The following is a 22,706-nucleotide window of genomic DNA, read 5'->3' as shown; positions in this document are numbered from 1 at the left end:
ATAAACGCTTATGATGTGGACAGGAAACATCTACTTGTTGAGATTCAATTATGATTTTTGAACCTTTCCATGATAACAAATATTGTCATTTGGAGCTCCCTTATAGGGATACTTATAATCCTCACACTGTAAAAGTATGTTTTAGGAATTTCTTCTCAATAGTGCTGAAAAATCAAATTTTTTTTTTATGATGTTCAATTTGACTGTACAATTTGCAATCCCCCCTTTTTTCATTATTATTTTTTTAAGTTCTGGTGCAATCCAACAAATACAAAGCTTTCAGTATGATTCTTTGTTGAAACTTACTGGCCAAATTGTGAGCACGGGTAATGGATAATCAGAATACAAATATATTATATACTTTTTAGCATATAAAGCCATACAGCAACTTAACTGTATTCTTCTCCATATCCATGGATTATAATACAAAGGGATCTAAATATATCCAAGGGGGAGGGGTGGGAGAGGGCCAATGTGTTAAAGCCAATTGTGTATCATACATAAAAGTGCACGTTAACTACTTGAAAAAATTCACATTTATTTACTGTCAAACCGTGTTAAACTTTACACTGGATATTAGTGATGGGCTCATTATTAACAGGTTTACACAAAGGGATGAAAAGAAAAGCAGAATTTGGCTGAAACAATTTACATTTCATTAGAACTTTATCATAAAATAAATTAATTACTAAATATAGGCAGAAGGAATATGGAAGAGTAATATTTATTTTTATTTTATTTTAAAAAAGAAGAGGCACCTTTTGTTCACTACAAAGTTTGTGAGAAGTGCCCAGTGCCCTCTCTGCCCTCTGCTCAAGAATAAACGGAGGGGCGACACACAATCTTTTCTAGATTTCACCACGGTTGTGCAAGGCATGGCGTAACTGGCTTCAAAAACTTTTCTCCCCATAGAACTTTTGGCAATAAGGAATTTAAATGGAAGGATAAAACTAACATGTCAAAGCAGAACACTTGTATACAGTGGAAACTAAGTGACAATGGGCAGAACCATGACAAAGTGTAAGAAAAAACATTTTATAACATGTGCAACCAAGAGCTTTTCACAATATTTTCTTCAAACTCTTTAAAATTATTCTAATGACAATTCTATTTCAGTTGGACACAAAGGTATTTATTTTACCCTAGCAATAGAACAAAATATAATTTCTTTAGCCATTTTTTTTTTTTTCATGAGAATAGTTCATTGTACAGTTGAGGAAACATACGAAATAAGGCCTGTGGCTTGATTGCTAGTGGTTAAACATGGTTTCCATCTTTGCCTTAATGGAAAAGATTTGCAGTGAACTGCACTCTGCTGCAGAACATCTCTCCTGCTTTTCCAAGTCTTGTCAGGAACAGTAAGGTACAGTAAATGTGTCCCACAGGATTTTAAAGCCTACGTCTTGTATATAATACAATGCAGGCCTACAAAAAAAATGGTGCAGCCATATTTACAAATTCAGTTCGCAAACTGCTGCGGTAAAATGGCTGGAAAGTTGCGTTTTGCTCGCTTCACAATTTCTCTAAACAGCAGCAGAACCTTAAAATACCTGGTTGGCATCTCTTTTCTTTGTAACAAATAATTCACTTTAGTATACTCTGTGTATATACAAAGTTTTTTTTGTATGTTTTATAAAAATTCACAGAACGGCAAGGTTCAGTCATCTTTTTTTTTACACGGGAGGAACCACAGGTCATCAGGGCTGTCTGTGCGGCAGAGTCTGCGTGGGGCCCACGGGCCGCGCTTTGTGAATACTCGCAGGTGGCCCTCGGACCTCCCCGGCTGAGCTATTAAAGGCTGGTCACCAGCTGCATCTGCCCTTCTCTCACGTCACCTTCGGGGATGCAGCCTTCCTTGTTAATGGGGATGATGTACCCGTCGCTGTTGCCCCTGCTGATCTGGTAGCACGTCTGGAGCTGGTGGCCAGCCCCCAGGTTGGGCATGCTCTTGTAGTAAATGTCCTCGTTCTCGCTCCTCCGGGAGGGAGACAGGTCTTCCTCCATGTCCGGGCTGCTCTCCGGGTAGGGAGAGTCTCTGAGGTTGGGCATGCTCGTGTAAAGAGAGTCCCTGTTGGGCGACTGCAGGTGGTCCTCGGCCTCAGAGGTCAGCCGGGAGACGTAGCTGTCCGTGCCCTCGGGCTTCGCTTTCTTCTGCGGCTGGTACAGAAGGGAGTGAGTCCGCTGAGGGATGAGCGGGGCCTCCAGCTCTCGGTGGTGCAGCTCTAGTCCTGCGTGGTCGCCATGCATGAGAGAGGACGCGTCGGCCACGATGGCATCATCCTCGCTGCTGCTCCCGCCAATCACAGGTTTGACTGGGAGCGTGAGCTCCAGGTTGTGAGTCTTGCTGCTGCCCCGTAGGTTGTTGTGCACTAGCTCTGAAATGATCATTTTCTCAAAAGCGGTATCATTCAGACTTAGTCCACAGTCCACGACCTGCACGCCGTCGGTGTAGTCCCCCTTGCGCAGTGAGTAGCTGTTGTTGAAATTACCATTTAGCGGTAGAGTATCCATGGCACTTGTATCCCTGGCATTGTTCAGTGAATGTCCTGAAACAGACAACGGGGTTTCCATTATTGCCGCTGATCCTTCCTCCAAAAATCATTAACTCTTTGGCACAAAACTTTTTAATGTCGTTCAGGACAAAGTTGTATTTGAAAGCGGACACTTGGAAAGTGCCAGGCTTTCCCGCATTCCCAACTGTAAACAGTTGCACCCCCTTAGATATCTAATACGAAAACGTGTGAAAGAATAATTCTGTTTTCCAGGGAAGGAAGATGGCATACTGAGTATTACTTGATCAATTTCGGGGAGACAGTAGTTAATCGATTTTGGGTCAAATCTCTGGCACAAAAAAAGACTTCACTCCATGCCCTTGCATAGTTAATGCAAAGCAATTCATTATTGACAATTGCATTTTAAAGTACGAGACTATGATTTATAAAAATAAAATTAACATAATTTGTCCTAAACAACACTAAATTAAAAAGAAATAAGTCACATACGAAAACCAAAGGCAAATGTACAACACAAACCCACGTAAGTGGCAAGCAACTTTTTTTAAACAACATCTAACATTTCCTTTTTTTCTGGAGATGAAATTTAAAAAAAAAGAATGAAAAATATGGACAGATACAAAGAATTCATGTTAAACAAAGACAGCCATTTCTCATACGGACCGGGCCAGGGGCCCACAAGCACCATCCAACAACATGACAGGCAGCAGGTGGAATGACTCACTTTGGACAACTCACATCATGTCTGTCTGCTCAGGCTATCTGGCCTAAGAGTAGCTGATATATAAAAGAAAGTAAAATGATTTATTGTAACATGATGAAGAATTTCTAAGCTTCTCAGCAACTTAGTCAGAGCAAGGGTTCAACAAATTAGGTTACCAGCAATAGCAGCCTTTCCCGTTTTGGTTTAATAGTTCTTATTGTTTTGATATGTACTTTGGAAATGAGTACTCTAATAGCCATGGCCCCAGGCTCCTAATGGTCAAGGTGTTTGCCTGCAGCCCTGCAGTCTGCATCAGTCACAGTGACAGCACCGAATGAACCTGCAGTCTACTGCACGAGACTGGCCCACAGACACTGTGGGCATGGAGGTTAAATGCAGAAATGTTAGAGATTTCTTAAGTATGGGTCACAGAAATTAAACCAAGAATAAATATTCACTATGGAATGGGAAAAGGGTGTTAGCCTTGGCTAATATATTGTTTATCTCTAAAGGAATGAAAGATTGGATAAGTCTGCTGAAGATATGAAAAGAGGTTTAGGAAGAAAAAAAATACGGTAACATGCTCTCTTTGAATCAGAGTTGTATTTTTCTACAGACACATAAACATGTAAACTAGGACATCACAGTGCTTTTCAGGCAAATGGGAAAAAAAATAGAGAAAATTAAATGATCTGCACCATGGGAAGTTGGGTTATTCATTCTCAAAATCCTAGAGAAAAAATAAAATCACTTGTCTACAGATAGGTCTGGAAAAAAAAAAAGAATGAAATGATGGTTATTGAAATGAAACTGACCACTGTGAGGCTGCTGCATTGTATGCAAGGCTTGGAGGAGTTTAGGAAAAAAATTTAATTCTTGAAAAAATAGGAACTTTCCCTTCTTAGTGCTCACTCCACTCTTAAAGCTGCAGATTATCCTAGAAAACTCAATGTCATGACCAATAAATATATGATAATTGTTTGATAAATTATCATTAGTAGAAAATGAGAAAATGGGGTGATTATATTTGTTGGTCACTCATGTTATTTTTTAAAAAAACTCTCATCCAACTTCTACATTCAAGAAACTGACAGGCCAATTAATATCATGCTCCACATATAACAAAATAAAGCTCTGAGAGCTATTTGTAAGGCTTCCTTTAGCTTGGTTGACACAATTCTCTAGCTTTATAAGTTCTTATGTGCACCACAGTCTTTATAAGATCCACCACTGGAAAACTGCTGGGGCTTTAAGTTACATGGTGGATCACTTGCCAGCATTTGTTTCCTCTGTAGAGGTTTGATCTTTTTTCTTTTTCCTTTTTATTATTGCTTAATAAATATAAACATATATACTAGGTAAAACAGGAGGTGTTTTCTATGACATACTGCAGATTTAAGCACATCTTTGACTGGTTTGGAAGAGGCAAATTTTCTGCCCAAGTTCAGGTAATTCACTTGAAGACTTTCCACAGCCTGTAGCAAGATGACTGTGGGAATGCAGAAATGATAAGTCAATTATTCAGCATTCGGGGTGACAGTACCTCGGGCTTTAAAAAGCAAATTATTTCAGCATTGCGTATACTTAAGTATGGACAGCGTTTGCTACAGACCTCTGTTGTTGAGAAAGGGCAGTACAGACAGATGTACTGTTTGAATTTGGTAACGTTTTAGTTGCAAATTGTGAACCACTTGCCCGCTGAGTCTACGTCATGACTGCTAGTTATGTTTTAATTGTGCCGGTTAAAAATCATGCTGAAAAAATTTACATTTGATAGGCAAAGTTAAGTTTTACTCCCATACTTGTCTCTCTGTAGGTTGCTAGAGGAAAGCATAAGGAAAGTGAGAAAAACAAGAGAATGAAAAGAAAAGCTGCAGTTACGTTAAAATAGAATTTCAAGGAAAAAAAAACAGAAACAAAGTTCTTTGTTAAATTTAGTGGTAAATATCAATCACAAATAAAGACTATATGCTAGCAGTAATTTAGCAGCAGTAACTTTTACCAGAACCTTGAAAATTTCTGTTAAATATATATGCTTTTAAAAAAATAAGCTATTAGAAAACACAGTAATACCGGATGGGTTAGTGACAATCTCTCCCCCTCCCCCAACTAAAAAACAAACAAACACAACTATAGGTATAAACTGACTGATATTAACTTTATTTTCAAAGCTATTTTAAGAAAAAAAGAAAAACCACCATAAAGCTGCACTATACTATAGTGTGGTTACATGGATAATGCTGGATGCCGTTTTCTATAGCTAGGCATCCAATGATCTTTATTAGCTAATCCATTCCAAAAGCAAATTCTGTCGGCAAGCTTTAGAGTCAACTGAACAGAATATTACATAGAGCGGATACCTCTAAGTGATATAAATCTTGAAGATGGGCTCGCGGACCATGTGATGTCAGTCCTGTAATAATATATTAAGATTTATGCCACCTGTGTCAAAAACATGGATAATTATTGGTAAATACTGTCATGACTGAATGTTTACTATAATATAGTGCAGTTTTAGAAGCCTGGCATGCTCAATACCATTCTCTTTCAATTGAGAGACTATGGATGTAATAATAAATACATGGCAACATGAATATTCTAGAGAAAGGGCAAAGACCAGAGCTCTGTTTAGCAGCAAAGAAAGGTAGTTTTATTCATAAGTATAAGCACACCTGGTGAGTTAAATACAGGAGCTGAAGGGGCATTACATACAACTGTTTCAGCGAGCAATGTGTTATAGGGGTTGTTAGTGCCGTGGGGTCGAAGAAGAGGATTTGTTAGTAGGTAATTGCCAGTCATTCCTGAAGCAAAAAAGGAAAGAAAAGAAAAGAAAAGGAAGGAAAGAAGAGACATCAGTTCTCTTATTTTAGTGTTACAGTTGCAGTACAGTACTTTTCGTATTCATCAAGGGTAGTGAACAAGTTGGCAACGAAAAATCTGCTAAAATTTTTTGACTGTATTTGAACTACTAATTTGAAGGAGAAAGGGTAGAGGGAAGTTAAATTTCAGTAATTCACAGGTGCTTTCTAAGTCCCCCAAGTAAACACCTGCTGAGGATGACATTTACTAATTTATACAAAAAATCACTGTTAAACAAAAATGGCAATTAAATGCACAGAGATCAACATTATGTTTCAAGATGTTACTGCTTAATATTAAAAACCTAACCACGGAGGCCCAGAAGAGGGAATCTCAAACTTTCAGAATTTACAGGTGTGGGATTATCCCTCATGAAAACATCTGTGTTAATACCAACTTCGATACAAGCAGGAGGAAAAACAACTTCAAACAGATAAAAAGTATGACACATTGCACAAAGCTTCTCTTAGTAAATGCAAGAGCACACATGCTGAAGAAGAAAAGGCTGTGTATAATGAATTATTGGACCATTCATAAATTGTACATAACAAGAATTTTATTTGCCAGGTTTCAAAAAGCGAATCATTGAATAATGCATTTCCTTTTTGATAGTCATCTTAACAAAATTAGGTAGCATATCAGAGCCATGGAATAAACACATTTCACTTATTCTAATTTACAAATTACCAACCTTTCAACACATATCAAACATGTTTTGCATAGCTAATGTAATTTTGACTAAAAATATTTTAAAATTCAACTTGGTTTTGATGTCATACATACTCCTTTTTTCATTTTAAACCAACTCATCAAAACAATGGCAACATTAAAAAATGTCATTGTGATAAAATATTACTGCTGTATTACCAATCAGTACAACAAAACTAAAATCACCTGGATAAATTACCTTTCCACCGACATATATAACAACATGATTTTTTCATACCAAGTTAAAATTTACTAAGCTTGCATTCAGAAGTATGTGTACATGCGTTTGTGTCCTTATCTTGCTAAAATATTTTATTTGCCAGCTTATTTAAGAATTATATTGATAATGATAATTTTAAAGCTGTAACTGTAGTAATTCAAGGAGAAAAATATTAATTTGTAAATTCTCATGTATTTTAGCTTTTTGTTCATGAAGATTTACTATAAATGTTTTTGACACTTTTTACTTTTTGAAAGAAATGTAAAATAAAAACTTTTGCAAATAAGAATCTTCACTACAAAACTGGTACTGTTTAATGTGAATAGTGCTTATTCTAATTGTGTTGATGTTTTAAGAAGAAAAGTTTGGTAAATGTCTCAGTTAAAAGGATAAATTTCTACTCACAAGAAAAACATATGAACTTGTGGCAAAGTATATTTTCAGTAATTACTTTTTCTAGCCTTACTCTTAATGCGGAGTTTAAAAATATACTGTTTGCATTACATTATTGAATAAAAAGAATTTATATGTATTTGAATAAAGGATAAAAACTGACTCAAAAGATTTAGGAGCTTGTGATGTAAACACATTTGAAAAAAATTCCCCATTTTCTCTAGGATTATTGTAAATTGGCAAAAGGTACAAAATTTATATTGTAAACTCAAATTTTCCTAGTAACTGACCTTGATTAAGTGTTGAAGTGCTATTGATGTCACCTGAGATAAAAGAAGATTCAGATTGTTTTCTCACAGTGTCATTCCACATCCTTCTTATACGACTCTATCAACATAAAATAGCAAGACACGTTATGTTAGTTTCCCCAAATTTACCTTATTAAAGACACACAAAAGATTTAACCTATCCATCTGTGTAGGATTATCTGTGGGGCTTTTAAAAAAGAAAACATGTGTGGATTCTAGTCTAAAACTAAGGAAGTCTATACTGCTCTGTTGCTTTTCGACTAAGGGGAATTTAATCTTCTACTCTTTAAAAGTTTTCCTTTACTGTTTTTTTTTTTTTTTTTTTTTTTTTTTTTTTTAACGTAGAGATGACTGATTATTCAACAAATGTTTACCGAGTACCCACAAAGAGCACATGCTGTATACAAAGTTTAGGCTATGAAATGATTCTGATAGACTTTTTAAAGAAGTATACCTCTCAAAAAAAGGATGTTCACACCTAAAGAAACACCTTCAAGAAATACTTAAGAAGACATTAAAACCAAAATACTAAAAAAGCAAGTGCTTGCTATGTAGACATCATTAGAATAAGGAGACAATTAGTGCATCTGAACAGAGCCCGTCTCGGTAGGCTTTCTATAAAGAAGGCTGATTGAAGACGCTGTCAGAGCCCCTGTTACCTGTGTGCCGGAGGAATACCGAGCGCTGGTCCTGGTGGTGGAAGCTTTCACTGAGCTGTGGGGACTCTCCGTTGGGAGGCCGCTGCAGCAATAGGAGTGTCTGAAGCACTTGCCATATTCTTTTCGTACCTGCATTCAACAACCAGGAGACCATGGGGTTAATACTTGCTTCTCCCTTTCCCTAATCAAATAAGCAATGGAGACGACCAAGAAATTCCACAAACATATTGCCACGCAGAAAATAAACTGAACTTAAAGAAATCAAGTTTAATTGAAACTGTTGTAATCTGAAACAATATCTCTGTCCACTATACTGGCTAGTAAAATCTCTTCAATGTGATATATTGGGTAGTAATGCTTTATAACCTATTATGTAAATGTTATTAATACAATAGCAATATTTTAAAAAGCCTTATTTCCTCTGTATACTTAGGAGCCCCAATTTTATATTTCATGCTAAGAAAAGAGGACAAAATATTTTCTTGCTTAATTACATTTAACCACGCCTAATTCAGTCATTTAAGTTTTAGACGCTTCATGTCCTCCTTAGGTAGGTCAATGTACATAAACCTCTTTTATTGGATTGCGTAGTTTTGTGGGTAACCTCTTTATAATGACAAGGCTATTTTGGCACAAGAATAAAGAAAAAAAGCACTTTGATAACATGCCATTAATTATGATGGAATGTTTTCTTCATTTCCTGATGTGTTTTAACACTGAGTAAAAAGAGTCAAAGATGCCTATGCACTTCATTAGCACACAAGGGAACTATTTATGCAATTTCTATTCTCATTAATGAGTTACTGTGTAATTTCCCTCCCCCCTCCACCCCCAAGCTTGGATATAAGAATAGATCGAAAAGTTTTTAGTTCTAAAAGAAAGTTTAAAGTAAACTTTAAAAAGTGAAGTCCCAACATTCACCAAATGATGGGGCCCCTGGAGAGGTGGGAAGAACTTGGGAGGAGTAGGAGAGAGTCCTGGATTCTATGCAACGATACTGGCACATAAACATGTCTTGTTGTGGCCAACAGCCAGACTTCAAAATCATAAAACAGACAGGGAGAAATTGCATAAGAAACTCTTTTTTCGAGTAGATTACAAACACACTCAAAGGCTTTCCCCCTCCTCACAGTTGTATGCTCTGTATCTGCCAGCAAAGACCATGATTTTGACACTTATTCCTTGCAAAACTAGATAATTAAAGTCACTAGATGACCTTTTAAATCTAAGTGCACTTGCATTTTCCTCCTCTTCGCTTTATTTAATTGTACCTATTAGAACAAATAACAATGGGATTGAACTTTCAAAGCACTCTCTTTGCCTAAATATGCTCACTGAAGTAGTAAACCAGGCTTTAAACTAAATCACTTTGTATCATATTCTTCACAAGTCATCCTGGCAGCACCAAGAGGATGTGTCTAAGACTAAGTAGGATATATTCAAAAGAGCTACTTTTAAATGTAATTGTACTTAAAAAGCATAGCAAAATCTTTGTTCAATTAATACACATAACTCTATGAGAAAATAATGGCTAAGTTTCGGTTTTATCTCAAAATAATTTGGCAGACTACAAATGTGCCTGTATGCATGTATACAAATGCTCATTTATAAAGTAAGAAATATATAAAAACCAAAAGTAATTACAAAGGTTATACCTGAATCATATTTAGAAAGTTAAGATTCAATGTTATTAAATAACACATCATACTTTATAAAAAAATGTCTGCACATTTAATGGCTATTAACTACTCTGCAATGCTGCATTACCGAGACAATGGCAATGAAAGCGGTACTTTATCCAAATAACACCTCCGGTGTCGGTGTTGCCTAATGCCTATATTGCTGTGAATGTACATTACCTGTCAGAACTGCACATCCCACTGTTATTATCTCAAAATTACAGCTTATTCAAAACTGATGGAGGTAACAACACTATCATCTTGTCAGGATTGAAAACATAATAGTTTTCACTTTCACAATTCTATTTCTCTGTTCAATTTAAATGACCAACTAGTAATAACAGAATAAAAAGACTGCACTGGATATGCAGGCAGGGAAAAGATACTGGAAATTTTAAACTTAAATGGTGCTAAACTATTCTCTTGGGTTTGCAGTAGTATTTCATTTTCAAACAGACAATTTCTGAATCATTTTTGCTTACTCCACTTAATATAAAGTCAGCACTAAATAATAAACGTGAGATGTAAAATTATTGGATTTTAGGTCTATTAAAATTACTCAAAAGGCAACATTAATATTAAATTTTTGTATGGCTAGAGTTTTTAAATTAAGGGCATGTATCCTTATACTCAACTTCATTTTGGACCACTGTATTCTCTTTATTGAGCAAAGAACAAGATTATTTAACCTTTTCTTTATCTTGTATACCCTTTGCACAAAGCATTTTTATAGACCCCAGTGGCAAAGAAGACATCTTAACATAAATATCTAGTTTATAACAGCCCCAAATTGAGATCCAAAAATGATTGCTATTGAATTCTTTATACGTGAAGCCCAAATTTCCAGACATGCATTACAATTACTTTATGATTAAAAATATAACACGATTTAATAATATGCCAGTTGTAACTTCATATCTTCTCCATTATATCTGTTATTTCCACTACAAAAACAAGCAAGCAGAATCCCGTGGCATGGTCACTTACTTTCTTCTGAAGAGCACAGTGAAAGATGAAAATGAACACTCCCTGGAAAGCATTAAAGATGGTGAAGAGATATGCCATCACTATAGTCTCCTCATTAATAAAAAGCAACCCAAATGACCAGGTTAGGCCAAGAAGACACAGAAGAGCGAAAGCGCCAAGCACCCAAGACCTGAAAAAATAAAGTGAATTTCATTCACAGGTTCAGTGAGAGAACAACATACATCACACTTAAATATGAACATATCAGTAGTAGCAGTTGACTTTCTCTATGTTCACATTCAAATTCAACAGCATTTTGGCTTTAACCTTTCATTGATTAAAGAAGGAATAGTAGCATTTAGTACTGCAGCCTCCAGTGAAAACAGCAACAGCAACCTTTTTTTTTTTTACTCCAGAATAAACAAGGTATCAAAACTATATTAAAATTCAACGTGTAAAACATCCCCCAGGACTTTATTGGCTTTTATGTGCATTTTGGTATAAGAAATTAGGAGTCCTTAATGAGTCGACTCCTATCTTTTTATTCCTGTGGTGTACCCACAACACTGAATAATGTGACACATACAGAAAGGTTAAATGGCAGATAATCAGCTCCTAAACTTCAGATTCTGATAAACTAATCTTAGGTGAACCCTAAGGTTTTTATAACTAAAGCATGAAGAAGCCTAGCTGAAATGGGACAAAAAACATGAGAACAACTTGAAAATAAAATAATTTTGGAGAGATTTCATCATGAATAGCTTAAGGAGAAAAGAACTGTAGAAAATAGGACGGAATGAGAAGGATTTAAAGTTGGTGCATTCCATGTCTAACTAATGATCTTACTTGATAAATGGCTTATTATCTTCATAGCTAGAAAGCATTATAAGCAGAAAAGAGAAACAAAATTATTAGACAGAATTAAAATAGAAAGTAATAAGAAAGCATTTATATATTTTATAAATTAGTCAAAATTAAGAAAGTCAAAATGCAGAGGCAAGCAATTAAAAAATAAAGGCATATTATAGTTTTAAAATACTATAGCAAATTAGACATACAAAAATAATTATAAGAATTAAGGGCAATTCATGATATTGACAGCTTTGTAAAAAATATAAATCATGCCATAAATTTGTTAATGTAGGGTTCTACCTTACCCAGGTAAGTCCGTATTATAGTAGCCATCACAAACACGGTAATTACTGGTGTAGATGAGAAGACAGAAAGAGGAAAAGGAAGAAAAGAGAGAGATGCTAAAGATTAGCTCTCTCTCTTACCATGCAACATGCAATGAAGCTGGCACTAACCTATCTAAATCTTCTAATTTTTAAAAAACTTCCCTTACTATAGATCTGCCATTTTTTACATTCAAAATATTTTTTTGCAATCCCATTATAACCAACTTGAATAATACTTCATCAAAATTTAAATTAAGGCTCTTATTTAAAAAATAACTGAAAATGCTTCCATAAGATGACTTAGGAGTCAACAACTATCAATTTTTGGTTAATTGGATAGCATTTTTCCATAGATAGGCTACTGCAGTTTTTACTCAACACTGAAATAAAACATTCATTCAATTATCATAAAAACAACAGATAATCTCCACGTTAACAATAGTAATAGAATGTATTCTCTTAGGAAAGCAAGATTAGAAGTAGAAAACTGCTCAGGATCCTTAAATCAAAAAATGTCATTTAACAAAACAAACTGAATATAATCTTATCAGCCATGCAAGCAGGAACATCATTTTGAACTGCATTTTAAATTCAAATGAAACTGCTACCGTGATATGGAATTTCCACAAAGCTACTGAAACAATTTCTTGGCTCTACATCAAGACAGAAATTATTATCTAATTTTTGACCAATGTCTGTGACGTGGTCACACTGAGACTCACCCTTGTACAGTAAAACCACATTCTGAATAATTTCTAGTTGAGAGAAGGTACTCATGGATTCCCTGTGGAGAATATCTTGCACTTAGTTTGTCAAGCACTAAGCTTAAAATACAAACTACTTACTTAATGTTCTCCAACCTGCTAGAATCGGGTTTCAAAGTGTTTGAGTGCTTCACCATTTTGCACAATGTGATCACCAGGAATATAATATTTAGCTATCATAACAAAAAAAAAAAAGAATTAGACCACTACAACCAAAGAATAAACAGCACATTTTTGCAAATTTATTTAATGAGTTAATGCAGTTAAATACCAATGACATGAGTATATAATAGACAATGATTCAACTTTAGTTTACATATGCAATGATCCAGTTAAGTCTAAATAATAAAATACTCGAGCTATGTTTGATCGATTTTTTAATAGATCATTTGACATGAAATTGCAGCCTCATTAAATCAGTATCATGTGGTGATGATTAAATAAATTAGATACCTAAATTAGTTTCTTTAGCTAGAGGTACTCCAGGGCCTAAAAGCCATCTAACAGAAACATTAAAGTAAATTCCTTAGGAAAGGCATTTATAGCATGTAGCTTATAATGGAACGATTGATAGATTTGAGACCCTAAGACTTAGTTGAGAGTCTAGCTTTTGATTTTGGTTGATGAAACGAGGGTAATAACATTTGTACAATCTACTTGTAAGGTAATTATGAGGGTCAAAAGAAACAAAATATATGAAACAGCTATATAAAGTAAGATAAACATATATATGTGTGTGTGTGCGTATATACATATATATATATATATATTTAAATATATTTATTTATTTTTTACAGAGAGGAAGGGAGAGGGATAGAGAGTTAGAAACATTGATGGGAGAGAAACATCGATCAGCTGCCTCCTGCACACCTCCTACTGGGGATGTGCCCACAACCAAAGTACATGCCCTTAACCGGAATCAAACCTGGGAACTTTCAGTCCACAGGCCGACGCTCTATCCACTGAGCCAAACCAGTTAGGGCTATACATGTATATTTTGCTATTTGTCTATTAAAAGCCATCAGTTCTTTTTTACTAGTCTCAATATTGTATGAAAATGGGTAATTTCTGAAAAAGGCTCTTTTGTGTCCCTCTAAAACATTCAGCCGGGGCAAAAAATTGACATGCAAACAAAAGCAAACTGGGGAAGATGAAACCTGACAGGGAAGGGAGGTTTGGGAGATAAAGACAAGTGAACTCAGAAGAAAGGAGTTGGGTTTTGACTGAAGAGAGGTAGTTTGCATTTACTTCTACAGTCACCTGGCAGAATGCTGGACAGAGGGAAGGCAGTTCCATTTTTATATTGTAAAAATAGAACTACACTAGATTGGTCCTGGATTTATTATTATTTTTTTAAATATATATTTTTTTTTATTTCAGAGATGAAGGAAGAAGGGGAGAGAGAGAGAAACATCAATGATGAAAGAGAATCATTGATTGGCTGCCTCCTGCACACCCCCCACTGGGGATCGAGCCCACAACCGTGGTATGTGCCCTTGACCGGAATTGAACCTGGGACCCTTCAGTCCTCAGGCTGATGCTCTATCCACTGAGCCAAACCAGTCATGGATGGTCCTGGATTTTTTGACACTTACTTTGGATCATTCTTTTAAAAAAGGCAAATCAATTTTTTTGTGAGCTGTATATGACTTAAAGACAGTACAAGCCCAAATGGTATATTCAGGAAAAGGCTCACTGAATGTAGGATGAAAGCAATTTCTTGGTGGTAGGTAATCGACATAACTTTGGTAGAGTAACATGATTCTTTTTCCTAAGTCCCCACACCACGTGACAAAATGATACCATATTTTAGCCATTCATCACTATATTAGGAAAAGTGATACAGGGCAATAAATAAAATTTCCAAGTCCTTCCCAATGAGTTTGGGCACACAGAAAAGGCTTTACGCTATTTGTCAGTCATTTTGTTCACTGTGCTGTATTTCTCTTAGATGTAGAATTTCTTCTTAATGGAAAAAAAGAGGTTAAATAGGCACAATTTGCAAGTGTTGGCCAATAGTGTTCTATGTTCATTACTTAAGGACAAAAGAAGCTCTTTGTTTAAACTAGTACTTAACATTAATTTCTTAAAATACTTGTACAGAGAAAAAGCAAAAACATTGTAAAAACACTTTTCTAGTTTTACATTCTGAGTATTATGTCAGTTGGTCACAATATAAATAAATGCTTACACTTTCAGGGATATGCACTGTCATACATTTTATTCAACAAATATTTACTGACTTTACTACACAGATATACTTATTGTATTATTAGACACTTTCTGCCTTGGAAAAAATTAGAGAGGTCTTTCAGGCAGCACATTAAATATTTGATTTGGTTTTAAAAAAATTATGACAGTATATCTTTAATTTTTTTTAAAGGAAAAACAACAGTGTTCTTATTCTTTTTATTTTATTTTATGCAACAGTAAACCTTAACTAGTAAATTTAAGGAATGGTTAAAAACAAGAACTCTAAATATCCTAAAAACAAACAAACCAAAACCCATAAAAACAAAGTGACTACAACTCTTAGATAAGAAAGGCTGCTTTGTTGAGTCAAAGTTAAAATCCTTTAAGCCTCTTGACTTTTCTTCTTGAATGTCCTAATTTAACTACTTTTTTTCTTTTATTACAAACTTTTGGACCTAGGTTGTCATTCAACCTTTCTTTTTCTTGAACAATTTCCTGAAGCATAGATAGACCCTCAATTTGATGTTCATTATTTTCTAAGCATATTAATTACCCTCTAAAGATAAAATAATAGTAGTAGTAGTAGTAGTAGTAGTAGTAGCATAGTCCAGGGAGAAAAAATGTTATTACCCCCTATAATGTAAAAACTCTAAGAAAATAAAGAATGTGAATGTGAAAAAATGTGGATATATAAAAGTATTATGCTATGAAAAGAAAATGAATACAAAATGTGAAATCTTGGAGGTGAACCCATCCAAACATATTTTTCAGTGGAGAAAATCAGGTAAAGATCAATAATACATTTTTCAATAAACATAAAATCTAAGTACATAAAAATAGAATTAAAACTAAGTATGATACAAAGACATTTCCATCTTGATAAGACTGAGTACTAAACAAGTAGAAGTTGCCACAGAAAACGTACCTTATTTCATCCTAAAAAAACAGACTGCTAGATGCATTTTCCCTTCCTCTCTCTTTCCCCTATGGAGGTTAACATTATATGTGTGTGAATGTTTTCTGGCTAAAAATATAATACATTCACAATTCATAAAGTTCTGAAGTTACAGGGGGGAAAAACCAACAACAATCTATAGAGGTAGTAGAAGGCAGTACTCTTTTCCCCTTCTTTCTTCTACTCCTTTCTTGTTCTCTTAAAATATAACTAGACAGCCATTTTACAAATCTGCGATGTTAAGTATCTTGCCAAAGGTTATTTAGCTACTATAATGTCAGTGCTGAGATTCAGTATACCAATTTATTCTCAGAGAAAATATCAGCCTTCAAACAAAACAAAGATATACTAGTTTGATATTTTAAAAAGTGTTCCAGCCCTAGCCGTTTTGGCTCAGTGGATAGAGTGTCGGCCTGCAGACTCAAGGGTCCCAGGCTCGATTCCTGTCAAGGTCATGTACCTTGGTTGCGGGCACATCCCCAGTAGGGGGCGTGCAGGAGGCAGCTGATCAATGTTTCTCTCTCATCGATGTTTCTAACTCTCTATCCCTCTCCCTTCCTCTCTGTAAAAATTCAATAAAATATATTTTTTAAAAAAGTGTTCCACTTCTATGAAGAGTAATCCAATTTATAAATCACTCAGATGATGAATGCCTTAAAGATAAATAATAAATGAATGAATGTATAAAATACATCCTCAAAGAAATCCTAAATAACATGAGGTGTGTGCTTGTCATGGTGGAAGTAACTTCCACCTGATGAACTTGCCAAATAGCTAATTCTCCATTTCCTTTGTAAAACACTACCATCCCAGCCTCAGCAAATGGCTGAAATGCCCACACAATTCTACTCCACTAGCCAAACTGTGTGTTTAACATACAGTTGTGTTTTCTCAAACCTGTTCATGTTAAACTCACGTAACTAAATGTCACACAAAGCCATGAAAGCTGAGTGCAAAAATAAGGGCTATAGTTTCTAACATATTTAATATCAAATGTTTCTCAGGTACATTTTAAAAATGAGTCTCTTTAAAACCAACTAAATGTAATCCTATCTAATAAAGATGGAATATGCAAATTGGCCGTCACTTCACAACACAGATGGCAGCGCCCAGTCCCCTCAGCACCACCAGAGTCCCCCAGTCCTTTAAGCCCTCGCTGTGGGGGCGAGGGGCAAGAAAGCCCCTGAAGAGAGCAGACAGCCGGGCCCTGCATGCCCCTTGCCACGGTGCCAAGGGGAAAGCAGGCCCCCACAGAGAGCAGACAGCCGGGCCCCTACAGCAAGCAGATAACAGGGCCCTGCTTCCCCTGGCCATAGTGGCAAGGGGCAAGCAGGCCCCCCAGAGAGCAGACACCAGGGCCTGCAGTGGTGTCAAGCAGCTAGGTCCACAGAGAGCAGAGAACCACGGGGAGCAGGCCAAAGCTGTCAGTAGGACATCCCCTGAGGGCTCCCAGATTGGAGAGGGTGCAGGTTGGGCTGAGGGACACGAATTTCGTGCACCAGGCCTCTAGTAGAAAATAATCATAAAACTGCAGAAGGATATTTGACTCAGATTCCTTCAGAAGTGTCTATGAATTCTCTCATTTATGCTAAGTAAAGTAAGCCAGTCCAAGAAAGACAAGTATCACATGATCTCACTTACATATGGAATCTATTGAGCAAAATAAACTGACAAACACAATGAACCCAGAGACACTGAAGCATGCAAACAGTCTGACATATTTCAGAGGAGGAGGGAAAGAGATTAACCAAAGAACTCATATGCATATATGCATATCCCCTGGTCACAGACAAGGGTGTGGTGAAGGCTTAGGAAGGGAGTGGGAGCAGGGTGGAGAGGGTTAATGGGGGAAGAAGAGTGACATCTGAAATATTTTCAACAATAAAGATAAATAAAAAATAGAAGTAAATAAAGAAATTGAAAATATAATTATAGCCAATGCACTAATATTTAGATCCCAAGAAATTTATAATTGAATCCAACACTAATTTAGCCTTTGAAATATGACTTGAAGATAGACAAATGGTGAGGTAATGGTATCTTTAATAGGACAAGAAATGCCATCATGTCAAGTGAAAGTAATTATGACAAAAGGCCTGCAAGACATACTGTAAATCATAATAAAAGCTAAGATACTTCTCCCCAACTCCACATGTAAAAGAAGTCACTAATACATATTTACTAGTTTTATTAGACAAATGAAAAAAAAATCATTTAGGTATTGAACATTTTAATATGTTACCACCAATATATATGACAATGAAATATTTTCTGTACTTAAATAGAACATATACTGAAGTGTAAACAACATTTTAGTGTGAACTTAGAGTTCTTCTATTTTTTCTAATGCTTTAAAAATGTAAATGCTAATTTTCATTTTCAGAGAACAAATATTGTTGCTATGATCTTTTCAGGAGATCTGTAAGGATCTGTCTGCTCTAATAAGGATCATGATTTTGTAGGGTAAAATATTTCAACAGATTTTCCCCCATCTCTTTTCTACTCCTTTCTTATTCTCTTAAAATACAACTGAAAATCAGAACAAATAGGTAAATAGAAACCTCTTTGATAAAACCTATCATTCAAAATAGCCACTCGAAGACTGAAAGGGTTAATTTCAAGTAAAGAACTGGCTGCGATTCTGGGTCCTTTCTTCTTTGCACTTTCCCCAGGACATAAATGGCTCTTTCCAACCATATACTTCTGGGCTGCTGCTTCTTTTTTTTTCCCTTTTGGTTAGAGTAAGTGATTTCTTTTTTCTCACTTTTATTTCTTCCAATTTATTTTCCTGTGTTTGGTATGCATTTAAGAAATAAATCACAACCTTCAAACATGGAATCTCTCCTATTTCTCACTGGGGGGCGGGAAAAAAGACCAGGAGAGAAGCTGGTCTCCACTATCCAAGTGCTGCTCTTCTCCGTCCAATTCAATACAGCCACTTTTTACTCCCCCATCTTGTTCCTTGTTTTTTCTTTCCAACATGACTACTACTGAGTTTAAACATAGTTATTTTGGGATAGGTTGGAAGGTGTTATGCAATGGTGAGAAAGGAAAGAGACAGTTACAAAGATTTGTCTAAACCTGGCAGGTACATGCCATTATTCAATCCTTCACATAGAAGCCCCCGATAAGCACAGGTTATATAGGTTGTGCTACATGTTATATGGCAACTCACCAACCTAAATGTCCATACTGATGACTAATTCTGGAGATGAGGCAACACAACTAGGAATTAATCAGATTTTAACTCCACTCTGTGAGTATATGTGTGTATGTGTGCTTGCACATGCATGTGTACCCAGGTAAACAGCTATACAGATGTCTCAACAGAATTCTATGCAAAAGACTGACAGCAAATTCAGAAGAAAAGTATTTTCCTATCTAGCTAAAAAATAGTAAATCACCAAATGGGGGGATTCTTTCTCTTGCCAATAACACATAATATTCTTTTACCTACTCCAAAATATCAACTTTATAAATTGTTTTAATAATTCTCCAGTATAATTTGCTGATAAAATTCATCACCACTTAATGACAGGCATAGCTAGTCATCACCCATATTGATGACATGAGAAATTTAAAAATACAAAAAGGCTCCACAGATTACAGGAACGCACAGTTTGCATTCCAGTCATCAACCTGCTCAATTGGATCACATCCGCCTGAGCTTAGCAGCTTAAAATTCATCCCACAGCTGGCAGTGCTGACACGGATATGATAAGACAGAAGCACAGAAACACCACTCTGAAGTAACCTAACTGAACTGCACATGTTCTGACCCTTTTTGTCCTCCCTGGAGCTTTTGCTACCTGGCAAATGCAACTCTAAAACTGCACTTGTATCTCCAGATCTTTGCTGTTAGCCAAGCAGAAACCTATTTCTCCCAGGGACTGGCAACCAGAGAGGTGTTCTCTGAAGAAAACTTCTAAATCAGTGTGTGAGCTGAACTCTTACTGAACTGAATTAATTATTAATGGTGCAGATGGAGCTGTCCAAATGATAAGAATAGCTCCTGAGGTGTCATGATCCAAGCTTTCATTAAACCATTTCAGGCATACTAATGGTTTCCCACTGCTCATTACTTGCAAGCACTTTTCTCATAGATATAATAACTCTAGTGGCCTGTAGGCGAGACACTCAATAGAAACATAGAAGTAGGAAGTTTTATCTTCCATAGCATGTTATTTTTCTTCATAGAACATTATGAAAGATGTACACTTGTTTAATATTACTAAGTTAAACAGTTTCAATTCAGAAAAATTGGAAATGAAAAACTTGTTATAAGAATACTTCTTAGGGGGTGGAGGGTGGGTGGGGAGAGATTAATTGGGGAAACTTATACGCATTTTTGCATAGCCCATGGATACAGACAATAGTGTGGTGAAAGTCTGGGGAGGGTGGATATAGAGTGGAGGGGGTCAATAGGGAAACAAAAGGGATATCTGTAATACTTTCAATAAAGATAATTTTTAAAAATGTAGAGGATACCATATAATTTATATTACTAAGATTTGTGTCTAAATTGCCTTTCAAAGGTCCTGTATTACCAGAAGAATATATGCAGGTAAATCTATTAATATTCAACAAACCTGTATTCTATAATGGTATCATATCTCAATTTAGGTTACACACAAGATAATGTTTTACACTCTATTCCATTCTGTCTCCGTGCTGGGACAATTAGAGGGCAAAGCAATTGCAAGAGAAGAATCGCTCTCAGGATCTTTAACTGTGATTGCTACCTGCTGTTTTGTTTTGTTTTAAGTTGGGAACACTGTTTCCCAAAGCCCTTTACATCCCAACTTAAATGATTTGGTAGAGGATAATAATGACACTGTAAAATGGGCAATATAATAAAATGTCCTTTACCTTTTCTTACTGGAAACTGAGTATATGTGAACATTAACTCCTTCTGCCAAGTGAAACCGTTTTTATTGTTCTAAAGTCAGTATTTATCTTTAGAGATGGGAAATAAATAAAACTGCAGTACAAAAGAAGACATATAGACCAAATATCCCTAAAATGTTCTTTAAAATATTCAAAATATCACTATATTTGGTCAAAGGCTAAGAGGGAAAAAAGAAGCTTGTATCTATAAGGACTATATCCTTTCATGTTAGCTATTTGTCTTATAATTCAACCTAGGCTTAGGCTGTGTTAACATCAGTAAACCAAGAACGAAAACTGGGACAAGCATCTGGATTGAGTAATTCCGACGAGAAATCAGCTTTCCCAGCAACACTTTTCCTGGTCTGATTCATACAGGCATTCATCTCAAGTTTTCATTTGGCTTTGTATAATTGTGTTAAAAATTCATTTTAGTGACAAATGTACATACACTTAAAGTAGTTTTAAATTTCCTTGAATTACTAAAATTTTTCTCAACTTTATGAAACACTAGTTAACCACAGAACTATCCTAAGGAGCTCATTTGTGTCCCTTTTTAAGAAAAAGAATGCTTAAACAGTAATAAAAAGATATAGGCAATATTTAAACTTGTTTATGTTTCCTTTTCAATCTTATAATGGTCAATAACATCTATTTCTAACAAATTAAGGCTACAACTGAGTGAAAAGTTTTAAACACTGAAATCCAAATATGTTTGTTACATTTTCATTTTTATTAGACTTCAAATATTTGACTAACAATAACGTAAGAAGTTAAAAAGAACCTTAATGTCATTATACTTATATCAAATTTATTTTAAAATATAAGTTATTTGGTATTTTAAGTCTTAGAAAAGTAACTTTATTTCTAATGAAGCTAAATTTGATTTATTATTCACTCATTAATCTAAGCTTAAATATATTTTTGACAATCATATACTTTACAAAGTTGTCCCCTCAATATTTCAAGTGCCCACATGGCAGAGTTATTACAATAGTATTGACTGCATTCCCTCTGCTATACTTCACATCCCTGTGACTATTTTGTTACTACCAATTTGTAGTTCTTAATCCCTTCAGCTTTTTCACCCCCAAAGCACCTCTACCCTGGCAACCAACAGTCTGTTCACTGAAACTAATACAAAATAATACTGAATGCAAACTGTAATTGAAAAATTTAAAAAAAAAAAAACTACCCTAAAAAGAACTCAAGATATGGACATTTATTTAAAAGTACTAAATTACTGTGCGAAAATTACGATAGTAAATATTAAGCTAATTTTCTTTCACTTTCATAAAATATTCATTTAATTCATAAATGCCATATAGGCTTGGTACAGGGCAAATATTATAGATATTGGAGACAGAACTTCCTGAATTAAAACTCTTAGCAAAAACACTCCACTACTTAAAAATGAAATATGCTATACATATCAGTTATTCCTTTATAATTATCAATCTAGTTTGAAACCATGCAATCTTAACATGTTTTATATGTGAGTAGATTTTCAAAGATTAATTTTATCAAACTGAATTAAAAATAGGAAAAAATACTTTTTACAGGAGAGAGGATTTCACAAACTACTAATTAGTAAGTGTATAAACTTTCAGTAATGGTATATTTAAAATATACTATATAATTTTATCCCATAAGCTAGATGGGTTTATAATCATTGAAGGCATAGATAAGTAACAGTAAAACAAAGTATCCCCTTTTCAACA

The 22,706-nt window shown here is 35.2% G+C and overlaps 1 protein-coding gene across 15 annotated transcripts in view; it reads right to left on the bottom strand.

The window, feature by feature from the left end:
* Nucleotides 1-518: 518 nt before the first annotated feature.
* The window catches only part of ADGRL2 (adhesion G protein-coupled receptor L2), a 277,628-nt gene continuing 255,440 nt past the window's right edge, over nucleotides 519-22,706 (bottom strand). For 4 of the 15 annotated variants that reach the window (XM_036349505.1, XM_036349507.1, XM_036349506.1 and 1 more), the window contains 5 exons: nucleotides 13,032-13,123; nucleotides 11,030-11,198; nucleotides 8,364-8,492; nucleotides 7,687-7,783; nucleotides 519-2,546 (listed from right to left, as the gene is read on the bottom strand). In XM_036349505.1, coding sequence (XP_036205398.1) covers nucleotides 1,792-2,546; nucleotides 7,687-7,783; nucleotides 8,364-8,492; nucleotides 11,030-11,198; nucleotides 13,032-13,123 — 1,242 coding nt within the window. In that variant the 3' untranslated portion in view covers nucleotides 519-1,791. Of the gene's footprint in view, nucleotides 2,547-3,237; nucleotides 3,291-5,576; nucleotides 5,659-5,888; nucleotides 6,018-7,686; nucleotides 7,784-8,363; nucleotides 8,493-11,029; nucleotides 11,199-11,854; nucleotides 11,882-12,165; nucleotides 12,211-13,031; nucleotides 13,124-22,706 lie in introns of all 15 variants that reach the window. The other 11 variants (XM_036349498.1, XM_036349500.1, XM_036349511.1 and 8 more) reach the window with 7 other exon arrangements.

Source organism: Myotis myotis, unplaced genomic scaffold (genome assembly GCF_014108235.1).
Source record: "Myotis myotis isolate mMyoMyo1 unplaced genomic scaffold, mMyoMyo1.p scaffold_m19_p_2, whole genome shotgun sequence".
Classification (NCBI taxonomy): Eukaryota; Metazoa; Chordata; class Mammalia; order Chiroptera; family Vespertilionidae; genus Myotis; species Myotis myotis.
Note: the sequence above shows the minus strand (reverse complement) of the source record. Positions and strands in the feature narration are given on the sequence as shown.